The following is a 15,577-nucleotide window of genomic DNA, read 5'->3' as shown; positions in this document are numbered from 1 at the left end:
TAGTAGTACTTTTTCAAAAGATAAAAAATAGTTCAATTGACTTAAATACTTTACTATGACTTAAAGCATCTAATAAGTTCAATAAACAACACTCTCTATCTTTAAGTTTAAATATAAAAATTAGATATTTTTTATTTATTTAATTTAATATTATTTTATATTTTACTATTTATTTAATTTAATTTTTTATATGATAAAAAATAATATAATATTCAATAAGTATTAATATTATTGTATTTGTATAAATTAATAAAAAAATTTAATAAATATTATAAATTTTAATATTTATCCTTCTAACTTCTTCTGTACATATTTTACAGGATATATATTCAAATTTTTATATAAAATAATAATGAAAAATCAAAGAATTGATACATTTTTTAAGAGGAAGACTAATATTTAAGAAGGAGAACATATAACTTTTACAATATCAACACTTGTAGATAGTTCTTCTACTTTAATGAATAATGAAGAAAGTGAGATATAACCTTTAAAAGTTCAAAAAATTACATCTAATGACTTTAACCTTAACTTTTTGGAATGAGATCTTGAAAAACGGTTTTAAATTTGGCAATATCACCAAAACAAGAGAGATGAGATTAGACGAAATTATCTTAAATGGGTCCATATCAAAAATATTTTGACAATTATTTTCTATTTGACCCTCCCAAAATTTTGTTTTAAGTTCCGCCACTGCAGCCATCACTTATAATTTTTGTAATATCACATAACCTCAGCCAAAATCAATGTAAGAATTTAGTAAAAAATCTAGAGAAATATTAAGATACTAGCTAGGAGTAGGAAATCGATGAACGTTGTGGTGGTATAGGTCACTTAACATTATTTGGAAAAAACGTGAGACACGGTTATGAAGAAAAATACATAATAGGGGGCCAACCCCTATCACCATCATAAAAAATGGGATCACACTATGGACTTGTCGTGTCGAATCCAACTGTCCAACAATATGCGATTCATATTGGGGAGGAGTTCGTTTTCTTCATTTGTTTGGAACGAATTCTTATAAATTAGGATTAACCTTTCTTTAGATATAAGTCGTTAATAATAATAATAATAATAATAACAACAACTTGTATACTTGAAAATAATATGCATTAAAAATAATGTTTATGGTTAAAGTGTATATTTGAATGTCATTAAATTGTCAAAAAAAAATATCTTTTCTAGTATGTTTGCTAAATTATTTTATGTAAAATAATTAAAAAATAAAAATCATTTTTGAGAAAAAATATATATATTCATCTTTCTAAACAAGACCTTTTCTATTTTAGAAAAAAAAATATTTTAACATAATAAATAAACAAAATATTTTTATATTATTATACCATAACATAATTAATAAACAAAAAGATATTTTTAAATAAAATATCTAAACATCAAATTATTATTATTATTTTTTCAAAGATATATGTCACGGTTAATTTTTTTGTATATTAAAAAAATTCTGGTGTAATACTCAATGCAATACACTTCCCTTGTATTGATAATACGTCCCTTGTATGCGTTATCTTACTCCTACAATTTTAAAAAACACCATAAAATCTAACAATTGAGTATTACACCAGAATTATACCAATATGTAAAAAAATAAAGGATAGATCACTTATATAAAAAAAAAAAGATATATGTCACTTAAATAATTAAAAAAAGAAAAAAAACTCGTTCAAACAAGCCAAAAGTAGAAATCCTCCTACTCTAACCCCGCGGTCCACAAAATAATAATTAATTGGAAACAAAGAAAGTACATTGAACAAGGACATCAATAAGAAATTCAATAAACTAAGTTCCAAGCCCTTCCCCATTTGATAAATTGGATGTAGCAATTCATGTCGAAGTCTTTTCCAATAATTTGTTGATCTAGTCATCTAGACTTGGTATTGAGCTCCAATGGTGCTCTGCCAAGTCTTTTTCCACCACACGGGATAAATAATTGATTCATCAAATTAGGAAAAATAGTTGATTCATCAAATTAGAAGGAATCAATTCCTTTTTTTTTTTTTGGGTCAAGGAATCATTTCCTTTAAAAACCTTTCAATTCAATCAACTTTTTTAATTCAAAGAATAGAAGCCCATAAAATTTTCTTTGGTCTCCATTCCACTCCAAACATAGCCAAAGGGACCTAAGTCCCTAAACCAGTTCCAATGGGTAAGAATAGCATGACTCATTTCCTGATTAGAGAATTCTACAAGCATTTGTGCTTCCAACCGGTGCCAAGAACACCTCGAGTCCTCTGATAAAAGGTAAAGAAAACAGGAACTATGATGTAATATTTGCAAGGATATGAGCTAGTTTTACGGGCAAAGAGGACTTGGATCAAAAGATTGCCATAGGGATATTAATCAATTCGAGGATTCCAGATCTTGTTCGAATTCAACAGGCAAAGTCCATTTGTTTTCATCGATAGTGCTGATAAAATGGAGAATCTTTCTGCAATTACTTATGCCATAACCAACGTGATTAAGCACGTTTCTGCCATTAAAAACCTGTAAGCCTAGATGCTAGATGTATGGCAAACATGATAAAAGGGATGAGTTGCACAAGATAAAGTCATGGCATGCCATCATATCACCATCTCAAGAAACAAAAGGCACAAAAAATCAAGAAACACCAAACAAAATGACGTACAAAGAAAGTTCGTTCCTTATCAATTCATATATGAACTGTTCTATGGAGAACAATGTCAACATGCATGTAGCCATTATGAATATGGAACAGCAGAGTCAAGCATTCTGTCCTTTTTTTTCCCTTCTAACCGAAGTCAAGTCTGAGACACCTGATGGATGAAAAGAGCCTAACGGAAATAAATAGATATCTGAGGGATGTCAATGTCATTATCATCGTCATCCTCGCAGGCCACGACAACATCCAAGTGACGACGGTATGAAGGGATCTCCACCTTGGCCACTTCCTCTGCGAGATCCACCATTCTCTTGTCCATTCGATCTTTGTGCCTAGGGAACATGCTATTATAGAGCAGACAGCTACCACACGAAATGCTATAAGCATTCAAGCCTTTTGCCTTCAGCCAGTCAAGGAGCTCTCTGAGAGTAGGATTGTCTTTCAATATCCACCTGTCCCAAACTGTCCAACTCATATCTTGATGCTTGATGACCTTTGGAGGAACTGGTTCAGCCATGGAAAAGAGGGGCAGAGCTAAGTTGGCAAATGTGTTTCGGTAGTCCTCAACTTTGTGTCCTCCATCCAAGACTTTGTACAGCTCCAGGCACACAAGACCAGTGGCCATGGCAGTTGAGGTTGCAATTGCTGGAATGATTCGTCCAGCAATAAACTTAGCCTTAAGTTTGTCAACCTCAGGAATGCTGTAATTCCGTGCCCTCATGTTTGCTAGGCCAGCAATCATGTCCATATGGTAGTTTGTATCATCATCCTACAATTTTGCAGTAAAAATGTAAATCTTTCTTTATATTAAAAAAAAAAAGAGTTGAAAATCGATTGAAATTTAAAAAACCAAAAAGAAAAAAGAAGGAAGATCTCATGTATTCATGAACCAAAACATCCTATTCCCAGCAAATACACATACAAACTCAACCTCCATGAATCCAAAAACTTAATTCAGACCACAAAATACAAGAGAAAAGGGAAAGCTATATCCAGAATCATGGGGAAAAAAACCCAGTCAAATCAAAAACCAAAATGACAAAAAAAAAAATACCTTTTCAAACTGAATTGGCCTCATCCTGAAGTCTGATGATAGATTTGCCCGGCACCTTTCTAGCTTGGTGATTAGATCATTGATAACAGCTGCATCATCTATAGAAGCAGTGGAAAGAGTAGTGGCCTTCTCGTCTGTCACTATTTTTGCATCTTTCTTGGGCTCGAAGTCAGGTACTATCACACTATCAACAGCTTCAGCCAATTTTTTAGGGTTCTTCACAAAGTCTGGGATTGGTATACCAAATGTTTCTGCTCTAAGTATGGAAGCTGCCATTACAAACTGAAGATGACCAATATCAGAGGATGAGAACTGAAGTGGATGAGGGAATCGTTTAGGTGCAGACCAGAAAGGAGCTCCAGTACTGGTTGAAGCATCTTCAGGGAAAGTATAAATTAACTGCTTCACTCGGTTAGCAAAATAATCTTCAAACCTGGGAAAAAGAAACCATGTCTTAATATACGAGATTAAGAAAAATACCATATGTTCCCAATAAAACATTGCTACAAGTAACAGAAAAGCATATACTATTCTATATTATCAAGGAAAACATACTTTAGTCTGGCCCAAGTAATACAATCTTCAAAAGTGTCACACTTCTCTTTGTCCAAGCACTCAAGAACACGCTCCAAGTTGTCCCTTGCTTGAGCATCACCAGCATTCCTCATTGCATTGGTATATTCACTTGGATTAGACAAATATGCATTTACCTCGGCAGGTGTTTTCTCAAGCAAACCCTCAAATTCTGATCGAGCCCATGTCAAGCAGTGGTCAATGTTGTGTGGAAATGAGTGTACAGTACACATTGGTGCCTGTTTCTCGGGCGGATCTCTTGAAGCGCCATAGTTTTCTGTTAGGTGGGGAATGACCATCTGTGTATTGCATTTGGCTCCAAGAGTTCCAGACTCAAGAAGAGGCTTCTGGAAATACAAGCACCTCTGATCGACATACAATCTAGCATTCACGTTGTCTAATGCATTAATCACAACACTCAAGTTCTCCCAAAAAGTATCATGGAACACATTTTCAGTTTCAGGACCAACTCGATTTTGTAGAGCTTCAATATTCAGACGTGGATTTATTGATGCAGCAGATGAAGCAGCAACTGTAGACTTAGCCTGGCCAATATTCCAATCACGGAAGAGGAACTGCCTGCTTAGGTTACTCTTCTCTATGACATCATCATCAGTAACTGTCAGCTTTCCTTGACTTCCACAAGAAACTCCCATAAGGGCAAGGTTTTTCAAAAATTCACATCCCAATGCACCAGATCCAACAACAAACACTTTAGCATCCTCTAACTTCTTCTGTAGCTTTTGTCCAAATACTGAAATCTGGGCATCATAACGACTGTTTATTGGTCTAAAATCATTGGGATCCAGTTGTTCTGTAGGAAGTGATTCGACTGAGTCGAAGTAGAAAAACTGCATAGGAGGAACATTCATTAAAATCACATAAAACAATCAGTAGGACCATAGAGTTGTTTTTCTTTTAGGTTCATTATCAGACACAGATTGCTTGATCCAAATCCTGAATTATGCCTATGTAGTTATTAAAGAAATAGGAGGGTCCAAGAACAATAGGATATTAACTGAAACAGTAAACTTGACACAGACCAACCAACTAACAAACTGGAGTGAGCAAGCATCCCACGTCAATGCAGGATTCGGGGAAGGGCCGCATCCAAAGAAAAAGTATTAACGACAAAGAAAAAATATTTACCTGATAAAGTGGATGAAATTTTCCAGAGCATGCCTTCACAACCTCTTGTCCCACAATTCCACCAAACATTGCAGCCATTGGGTTCAACACTGCCCTAGCACCAAAGGCAAATTGCCGCAGAAGTTTTGGATTGACATCGTTCAACCGTCCATCACCTAAGCTACCATTAATATCACTAGCAATAGATACAAGTTTCTGAGCATCATCCTCTGAACCAGCGACAGGAAAGCGACCTACATCAGAGACAAACTTATCCAAGGCCTGGAATGCCAAATGCAGGAGCGGCGGGCGATCAAACTTGGAAAAGTCACTCAGAAGAAATTCACCAGGATCACGGAGCGCTTCCCTTAGTGGTTTAAAATTCAATACCTTTGGTTGTTTGACCTGTGTGACAATACCACCTTTCTCATATGTACCATATTTTGAGGTGTCTTCTTCAAGAGTAAATGAATATGCTCTAGCATTTTTAATCTTCCTTGGCTTTCCATCATTCAACTCTGTCATACCATGAACTTCAGAAAATACAACCAAATCTCCATCCTGAAACTCGAGCCTCTCATCATCAACACAAGATACCAGAGCTGGGTTGTCATTACTGATGGATGCAATTATACCAGTATGGGGATCATTTCCATCGACATCAGTAACAGTGAACTCGGGCCCAAAATCACAAAACACAGATCCAAAGAGGCCTCTAACTTCAGTTTTAATAAAAGCAATGGCAGGCTGATGGTTGTGGCAGTAATCATTGAACTCAACAGCTTTCTCAAGACTGGTTTCAGTGAAAACAACCGCCTACATAGCAGTCGATAAACACAAATGTCAATTCATCCAAACAATAAGAAAACTTTTACATTAAATCAAACCCTTAACTAAGAGTCTCTATTTATGTCGGATATCACTTAGGTAGTGTTTATTTTCAGAGACTAGAACAGGGACTAAGAGACTAGGACTCAGGACTGTGTATAGTGGCTAGAGACTGAAACTAAAATTTCAGTTCCAAGACAATTTCAGTCCCGTACCTCCAAAAAGTGAGGACACAAGGAACTGGAATTTTTAGGGACGGGAACTAAAACTTCAACGACATTTTCTTAATAACCAAAGATATTTTAGTAAATATTCTCATTTCATATCCATATTTATCTCGAACCGAACAGGATACTAAGACATAACTCAATCTTGTACATTTTACACCAAACATAATACATACTTAATTTAGTCTCAATCTGAGTCTTAGTTTCTCTTCCAAGCGCAGCCTTAAGCATCATAATATTCATAACTCAAAAGGACAAGTATTACCAAAACAGTACAAAATTTCAAACTCCTCTCACATGGTATTACTATTTACAATTACAATAATGTAATGCTATTTAGTTTTACTTTGCTTTCAGTACATATATCAATCAATCTAAGGAACATCTTGTGATGAACAATGAAAAGTCTACACAATTAGTTGTCTCCAATCATGTTATTAGCAATACTTATATATCACATAGCGGAAAGCAATACAGGATCACAACTACCATATCAACACTAACTACTATATCCATATACATAGTTACATACACCACATTTTTAAGTACGTAGTTAGAAATCCTCTACATTTTAATTCGAGCATAAGAATAAGTCAGCATACAAGAATTGTGGCAGAAAAGCAGCTATACAACCTGCTCAAAATTTATATATCAAGCAGGTAATATTCACATTTAATTCACAAAAATGCATGTCCAATATCCAATATTAAAATGCTCTTATACCTTTATGAATAAGACTAGTCTGTTATTACAAAAGCATGACAGTAAAGTCAGCAAAAATAGTCAAGTGCTTTATTATAGTTAGAACAATTAGTGTATTAGAAAGTAACTTTGAGCATTTGTGATGCCAGACAAAAATATGTCAAGAAAATACCATGCGAAATGTAAACTACTAACCTCCCATTTACAGTAATTAACTCCCTTCATTTGCTAATTATTAAGCATCAGGTCTTTAAGTTAATATAGACCCATACAAAATAGCAAGACAGTCAAATAGATAAATAGACACAGACAAGTACAAGATTATTTATTATCCCTTCATTACTAAAGTATGCACAAGATAAATCCTTTCCATAATTCCCTAGACATATTCAAGCAGGAGAAATTACAAATTATAATAACTTCACATGTAGCATATATATAGATATAAATTCTTTTTTGGAATGATGTTTAAATTAGAAAGAACGTTGAAAATAACTTGTAGAATGCAAATAGAGTTACCTGGAAATCAGAAAGTTGTTCTCTCGTCAACGTAGTTGTCAAGGTTCGAACAAGGACAGCATTGTTGAGTTCCTGCAGCTTAGCAACAGAAGCCTCTGCCCTGTTCTTGCCAATATCATTCTCAGAAAACACAAAATTACTGGACAAATCCCATAACTCCACATTCCCTTCATCATGCAAAGTCACGGATTTGACACCAGCAAGAATGAGATTCTTCGCTGCAGGTAGTAAATTTCATCAGAGCTAGCACAAATAGAATCTATATCACAACAAAAAAACTTAAAATAGAATAAGAAAATGGAAAAAAAAAATTTGCAGAGCGGGAACTATTTGGTATCTGTAATTATATCCCAAAATGATCAACCAACCAATTTAAAAAACAAATATCACAGTTCAAAATTGCATTGCATATTAGTAAACTGTCTTAAGTCAAAAATCTAAATTATAGAGGCCATATCTACTCTGCCATAGTTACTCTGCAGCAACAAGGTTTCCAAAACAAGGGAAGGCAATGACGCTTAAGAACAACACAACAATAAGAAAACACATGAACAACTTAAGTTTAAAATACTAACCTTGTAGTACTGAATTTGAGAAACTAACAACCAATTTCATTGAACTAATTCAGCATGAACAACATATTATGGGCCGGTCTAAGTTGCATGAATACGGGTACGGTACCAATACCCGGTATGAATATGGTACAGGATCTCAAAAATTTTATGGAGGAAAAAAAAGGGGTACATCAGTACATATAGAAATATATGTAAATTTAAAAATATATGTAAATTTCACAAACTTTTAAAAATAAATGATAATTTTCAACTAATAAATTATGTTTTATATCAAATTTAGTTGATCTTAAATTAAAAAAGAGCCTAAATAGTCAACTTGAATTCTTAAACTGCACATCAGAGTAGTTTCGAAATAAAAAATAAATAAAATTTACTCAAAACGACACAACTTTGAACCAATTTGAACAAAATAAGTGCCAAGTCGCACCCAATTCATACCCAAAACATATTTTTATGTAAAAGAAAACAATACCCAACACATACCCGTACCCAGTACCGGTGCATTGGCAAAATGCACTCCCCAAGGCCGGTTTGTTAAAGCTCTTACTTTTCGAGAATAGCTTGTCAAAACTGGTTTTGAAAGATACCTTCCTATAAGTTGTAATGCCTATGTTTGGAAAATCATAATAAAAATGGTTTTCAATAACTAACAAGTACATGCAATAATTGTGTTTGGTAAAACAAATTTAAAAATTTAAAAATACCATAATAAACATAAATATAAGAATATATTTAGATATTTATTAATATATGAAGTTATATTAGATTTTATAATTTTGATAAGCACAAGCTAACTTTGAAAAGCATCTCCTTCGGTGTTTTCAAAAGCACCCTGAACGTTTAAAAGCAACAAGTAAAAGGCTAAAAGCACATGATCTTTTTTTGTACCAAACACAAAACGAAGAACTTGTGCTATTTTCTAAAAACTTTACCAAGCCAAGCCTACATGCCCATGACTCACAATCTCACTGCATATATTAATTTCTTGCCAATAATGGATACCAGAGACCAGATCACCAAATTTAGCAAATGCATCAATCTTTCCTTTTAATTAGAGAGCACTAAAAGCAACAAAAACCATTGCTAGTATAGTACATGCTGCCCCCTAGGTCATTGTATATTCGTATAAAATCATTTTAGTATTTGTGTGAGTTTCCGATTACAAGTTTACAACCAATTCAATAGCAGTCTACTAAAACCCTGAAGAATTTAACAACAAACTCCATTCATCATATATATAAACATCTTGAACAGCAAACATCTGATAATCCAATAGCAAGTTTAGAAGGATGTTAGAATTGCTCTCACATAAGTTTAATAGTTCAAGAATGATATACTCTTATCATATTTGGTTTTGAGTTTCATTTGTCATTTGACATTGATTCTGCTGTCGAACCATGGTGTTGGGTGCTATACCAAAAACTTTAATTTTGACAAATCTTCTCAAATAGAAGGTTCCTAACTTCACTTCAAAATCACATTTCACTAAAATCTATTCAGACAAAATCAAGATCAAGTATTAAGTTTGCAAACACAACAAAATAGGCACTAAACATTCACTCAACAAGCAACAATATCAGAGCAAATCAAATTGATAGATCGCTCAAATCTGAAAGTAACAATTACCGATCTCAACGCCAAGACCCTGCATCCCTGAAACAAGGACATTGGAACCAACGAGCTTCCTCATGGTCTCGCGTCCGTACACCGCAAGCTGACGGCTGTGGAGATCCTCATCGATCTCCGGCGGGTTGGAATCTCCCAAAGCCATTTCTGACGGTCCTCCTCCGACGCTTATGCTGTTGTTGCTGCTGCCGCTGTTCTTGTCGTCTCTGCTCCGGTCAGTGTTGTTCACCGCCGAATCCTCGGCAGCACCAGAGGGCGAGCAGGCAGTTAGGCTCCCGATCCGGCACTTCTTGTGAAATGAGGCCGCAGCAGCACCACCACCTACAACGCCGCCGCCGCTGTTGCTTCCGCTGTTGTTGCTGCTGTTGTTATTGTTTTCAGTCCCTTCTTCTACAACCTCTCCTTCGCTAGGTCTCTTTCTTGGAAGCATATAGTGCAGTAATCTGCTACACGCGCGTCCACACCGAAATCGCACCATAAAGGCAACAGCACCAGCAACGAAAACAACAACGACGATGGAGATTTTCACAAAGAGGGAAAAATCAAACGAGTTAGAAATAAAATGATCGGCGAGAAGATCTCGCGAGATGAAGTACGATATTATCAGAGGCAACAACGCTAAGAGCCAAAACCCTAATAACTGTCGCATCTTGATTCGAATGCAAAGCGATGAAGCAAGCAAATAAAAAATGAAAATGGAAGATTTCGAGTGTGGAAATGGAATGAAAGGAAGATGAAGGAACGTACCAGTTGGAACTTGGGAGAAGCAGAAGAAGAGAAGAATGGAATCTGTGATGTTAAGGTGAGAATCGGAGGTAGGAATTTTTGTAGAGTGCGATTGCGTTTTTGTTAGGTTCTGTATTTTTGAGGGTTTTGCTTTTAGGAATGATGAGAACGGGTGCGTGTATAAGGGGCAGTGGGGGTTTGTATAAGAAGAGGTGAAGTAGTTAGGGGCATTTTGGACTTTTGGTTCCAATAGAAAATAATATAAGAAATATGTTTCGCTAGGGTTCTGATAGACAGGTGGTGGTTTTGCCTCCATATGCGAAAATTTCTTACCTGAAACTATTAAACATCATGAAAACTCACAAATTTTTACTATCTATTCTATTATATAAAAATCGGATGTCTGCACTTAATGATGAAACTGACGTGGCATACTTTAGAGAGTGTTTTCTGATTTAATTATTTTAACTCATTCAATACAATTTATTGCACTGACTTAATTATATCAACTAATTAATTTGATTAAATTTTTAAATATTAATATAATTAATATAATTTATAATAATTTATATTACTTAATTAATTATATTACATTAATCATAATTCGTTATATTGGTGAATTAGTCTTTTCATTTATAAAGTCTAAAATAAAATAAATAAATTATTATTTATTCTAATTAAATTTATTTATATACTATATATGAATTATCGTTAAGTTATAAAACATAGAACTTGTAGATTGTGATAAAAACGCAAATCAGAAAAAAAAACGCATACAATTATAGAAGAATTAAATCTATCCTCTTTATTTATTTTTAACCATCGTTTTAGATTTTAATTTTTTTAAAAAACCAATGATAGTGAAATTTTATTGATGCTAGATAAAATTATAGAAGAATCAAATCATAATTTACATTTATTGATGTTAGGTAAAATTATAAATTGTTGCTCTTTCAATCAAATCATACCACATACAAAAATAAATTAAATTAAATAAATCGAATTTGCATCTCTATATAAATCGAATTGAATAAATTCGATTTAGGTAAATACGTAGTAAATTAAATTCATAAGGTTCGAATTATATGCAACTTCTGAATAATTATAATGTTATGGGTATTTTATATAAAAATTAATACAAAAATAATTTAAATTCTGTACAATATTTTTTTTGTATTTATGAGCTATTAAAAATGAACGAAAAAATATTGTATGAAATTTAAATTTTTTTTGTATGGGTTGTTGTATAAAATACTAATATTATTATAATTATTTATTTTGAAACAGACTACAACTAAGATTTTATTAACATTTTTAAATAAAATATTTTTATAAAATTTTGAAATTTTTTATTATGAGCACTTTTTGTAATTATTATAAATAATTTTATAAAATTTAAAAATGACTTAACAGATGTTATGAGTAAATCGTCTGACAAGAAAACTCATTACAAAACCGGTCGTATATGTGATTAATCGGTGAACCGTTAGAACTGGTTGATTTTTTTAAAGGGTTTTCGGTTTGTTAATAACTCCTCCAAACGGTGCCGTTTTGACTTAAAAAAAAAAACTGAATCCCCAGCGACTTAAGCCCGTAACCCATTCCCATTCCCACACTTCTCTCCTCTCCTCTCTGAAATTGACGTGAAAATGAAAGGCCAAATCTATAACAGTTGAGATTCCTCATGAAAATAAAAGGCCAAATCTACATGGAGCTATTCAAAATTACATGGTATATGGTCCATGTGGTCCGTACAACAAGAATTCACCTTGCATAAAGAATGGATCATGTTCAAAGTTCTATCCTAAAGAGTTTAGACAGTGAACACTCATTGATGAGACCGAATTTTCCAAATATAGGCGTACTGATAACAGTCGAACAGTAAAGAAAAGAAATGTGTACTAGACAATAAGTTCATTGTTCCGTATAATCCAGAATTGTTGCTCAAGTTCGAGTGCCACATAAATGTGGAATACACATGCCAAACAAGTTCTATTAAGTATCTGTTTAAGTATGTACACAAGGGTAATGACCACGTAACAACTACTCTATACAATGCTGGTGATCCGTCAGAAGCCACACAAGTTGTTGAGGGAAATTAGGAATTACTACGATTGTAGGTACATTTTGGCATGTGAGGCAGTCTGGCGTCTATTTAGATACGAAATCCAAGAGAAAGAACCATTTGTGATTAGACTTCCATTCCATTTGGTGGATGAGCAACATGTGGTTTATGGTGAAACTTCTAATGTGAATGATATCGTCGAAAGAGCAATATCTTATAAGTCCATGTTTTTGGGATGGATGGCGGCGAACATGTCATATCCCTATTCTCAAAGTCTGACTTATGCTGAGTTTCCAACCAAGTTTGTTTAGAAGGACGATTCTTCAAAGTGGTTTCCTCGAAAGAAAGGCTTCGCAATTGGAAGACTCATGTACCTACAGATAATGACGAGTTTATATTCAATTTTGATCTTACTTATTTAATAATTTAAATTTAAAATCTTAACAGCCTATACCCCACGTCCATTTTATTTGATTTATCTACACTAGAAAATAAATGTTCAAATAACTTTCAACAATTATAATCTGTAGATTATACAATTTTTTTATTTTTCTATATTTTTTAGGAAAATTATTCTTATGCGAATGTGTAGCTACATAATAATTAAAATAGCGTAGCTTAATCCATTTAACAACTTAAAAGTGGGATTTTAACCAAATTTTTTGCAGCAAATATTGAAGAATATTACCAACAACTTCTCTTGAATACTCAAAGAGGATGTATGAGTTTTCGAGATATAAGAACAGTAGGAGGAACAATTTATGCTATGTATAGAGATACATGCTTCGCCCTTGAACTCTTGCAAGATGACAAAGAATTCATTGATGTAATTAAGAAAGCAAGCTCATGGGCCTCAGGATCATATGTTAGGAGGTTATTTGTCATTCTATTAATATCCAACAATATCTCAAGACCAGAACATGTCTGGGATAGATATTGGTATGAACTCTCAGATGATATTTTGTATCGACAGAGAGCTGTGATGAACATGAGGGGTGAGTTTTTATTAATTACAATGATAAAAGTTCTTCCTTGTTGATCATTTTTAGTTTGATTGAATTTTTACAGTATCGTATAATATGCAAAATTAATAATGTCAGATGATGAGATTAAGCAGTTGTGCTTAATGGATATAGACAAGATCTTACATTCCTATGGTAAAACCTTGAAAGACTATCCTCCAATGCCTTTAGCAACTGAAGTTGATAGTTCTTTGTTAACCGAAAGGGTTATTAGGGAAGAGATAAACTTTAACAGGGATGATTTAAAGAAAAATGCCTCAGACATGTTAGCCATCGCAACAATTGAGCGGAGATATGCATTCGATAAAATTGTTACAGCTGTGTATTGTGATGAAGGGGAGTTTTTTCTTTGTGTATGGTCATGGGGGTACTGAAAAAATATTTCTCTGGAACCTTATGTCTGCTGAGATTCGCTCAAGGGGTGATATAGTGTTAAACGTTGCTTCGAGTGGTATTGCATCTTTACTTCTTCCCAATAGAAGAACGGCACACTCAAGGTTCAAAATACCGCTGAACATAACTGAGGACTCTGTATGTAACATCAAACCTGGTTCTCCTCAAGCAATGTTGCTATTGAAAGCCAAACTTATAATTTGGGATGAGACTCCAATGGTTAGTAGGTACTGCTATGAAGTGCCTGATAAATGCTTGGGTGATATCATGAGGTGTTCTCCAACATATAGCAAAGATTTGCCCTTTGGAGGAAAAGTAGTTGTACTAGGTGGAGACTTTAGACAAATTCTTCCTGTCATTCCACGAGGATCGAGACAAGATATCGTTTATTCAACCGTGAATTCGTCTTACCTTTGGAAGTTTTGTCAGGTGCTCAAACTAACAAAAAACATGAGACTCTCTGTAGAGACGACTGCTTCAGATCAAGATGAGACAGAGCAATTTGGTGAGTGGTTATTGAAAGTTGGTGATGGTCTAATAGGTGACAATATGGATGGTGAATATGAGATATGTCTTCCAGGAGATATTGTTATTCCTTCTTCGGACCAGGCATTTGATGAGTTGGTTCATTTTTCTTATCCAAATATTTTGGAAAACATGTCCTTAAAGGATTTTTTCAAAGTAAGAACTATACTGGCTCCCACAATAGACATCGTTGAAGAGGTCAACAACCATCTGATGCTATCATTCCTGGAGGGAAAAAATTATATCTTAGTTCGGATTCCATTTGTATGGATGAAGGAAATATGGAGTAGAGTCAACTAGATCTCTATGGTCCTGAATTACTGAATAGCATAAATTACTCTGGTTTTCCTCCACATAAATTAATACTCAAGATTGGTGTTCCGATGATGTTACTGAGGAATATTGACCAATCCAATGGTCTTTGTAATGGTACAAGGCTACAAGTTAGGAAATTTGGAAATCATGTCATAGAATGTGAAGTCTTAACGTGTAACAATGTTGGTCATATTGCTTTGATTCCAAGAATGAATATGGTACCAACAATGAAACCGTCCCAGTTAGATTCCAACGAAGACAGTTTCCTATAATAGTATCGTTTGCTATGACAATTAACAAGTCTCAGGGACAAACTTTATCTCATGTTGGATTGTACTTGCCCAAACCAGTTTCTACACATGACCAATTATATGTGGCACTTTCAAGAGTTAAGAGTAAGAGAGGTTTAAAAGTTTTACTTATAAATCACGTAGGAATATCTGCAAATTCAATCATCAATGTTGTTTATAAAGAAGTCTTTGAAAAAATAGTATTCTAATGTAAATATTTTAATTTTATTTTAAATTCTGTATCAGTGTATAATTATTTGACCTTAAAAAATATAAAATAATTATTACTCACTTTTTTTAAGTTAAACTTTATTTTAATAATAATTTTATAAATTTCTTAAAATAATAATTATTTTGTACTTTTATTT

General features: G+C 33.7%; 2 protein-coding genes across 3 annotated transcripts; one reads left to right on the top strand and one right to left on the bottom strand.

Moving 5' to 3' along the window:
• Nucleotides 1-2,554: 2,554 nt before the first annotated feature.
• On the bottom strand, nt 2,555-10,887 carry LOC112766797 (ubiquitin-activating enzyme E1 2). Of its 2 annotated transcripts, none has more exons than XM_025812695.3 (7): nt 10,621-10,887; nt 9,874-10,316; nt 7,673-7,890; nt 5,418-6,212; nt 4,251-5,119; nt 3,696-4,128; nt 2,555-3,410 (listed from the first exon to the last, which is right to left on the bottom strand). In XM_025812695.3, exons 2-7 carry the CDS (start codon nt 10,301-10,303, stop codon nt 2,814-2,816), a joined length of 3,342 nt encoding a protein of 1,113 aa, XP_025668480.1. In that variant the 5' UTR covers nt 10,304-10,316; nt 10,621-10,887; the 3' UTR covers nt 2,555-2,813. The 2 variants fall into 2 exon arrangements, with proteins under 2 accessions (XP_025668480.1, XP_025668481.1); XM_025812696.3 differs by having other exon boundaries at nt 9,874-10,319; nt 10,621-10,781.
• A 2,543-nt stretch (nt 10,888-13,430) lies between these two features.
• Nucleotides 13,431-14,060, top strand: LOC140180538 (uncharacterized). The gene is made up of 2 exons (XM_072221761.1): nt 13,431-13,659; nt 13,765-14,060. The coding sequence occupies exons 1-2, from the start codon at nt 13,431-13,433 to the stop codon at nt 14,058-14,060; spliced, it is 525 nt and encodes a 174-aa protein (XP_072077862.1).
• The last annotated feature ends 1,517 nt before the right edge of the window (nt 14,061-15,577 follow it).

Source organism: Arachis hypogaea, chromosome 17, assembly GCF_003086295.3.
Source record: "Arachis hypogaea cultivar Tifrunner chromosome 17, arahy.Tifrunner.gnm2.J5K5, whole genome shotgun sequence".
NCBI lineage: Eukaryota > Viridiplantae > Streptophyta > Magnoliopsida > Fabales > Fabaceae > Arachis > Arachis hypogaea.
Note: the sequence above shows the minus strand (reverse complement) of the source record. Positions and strands in the feature narration are given on the sequence as shown.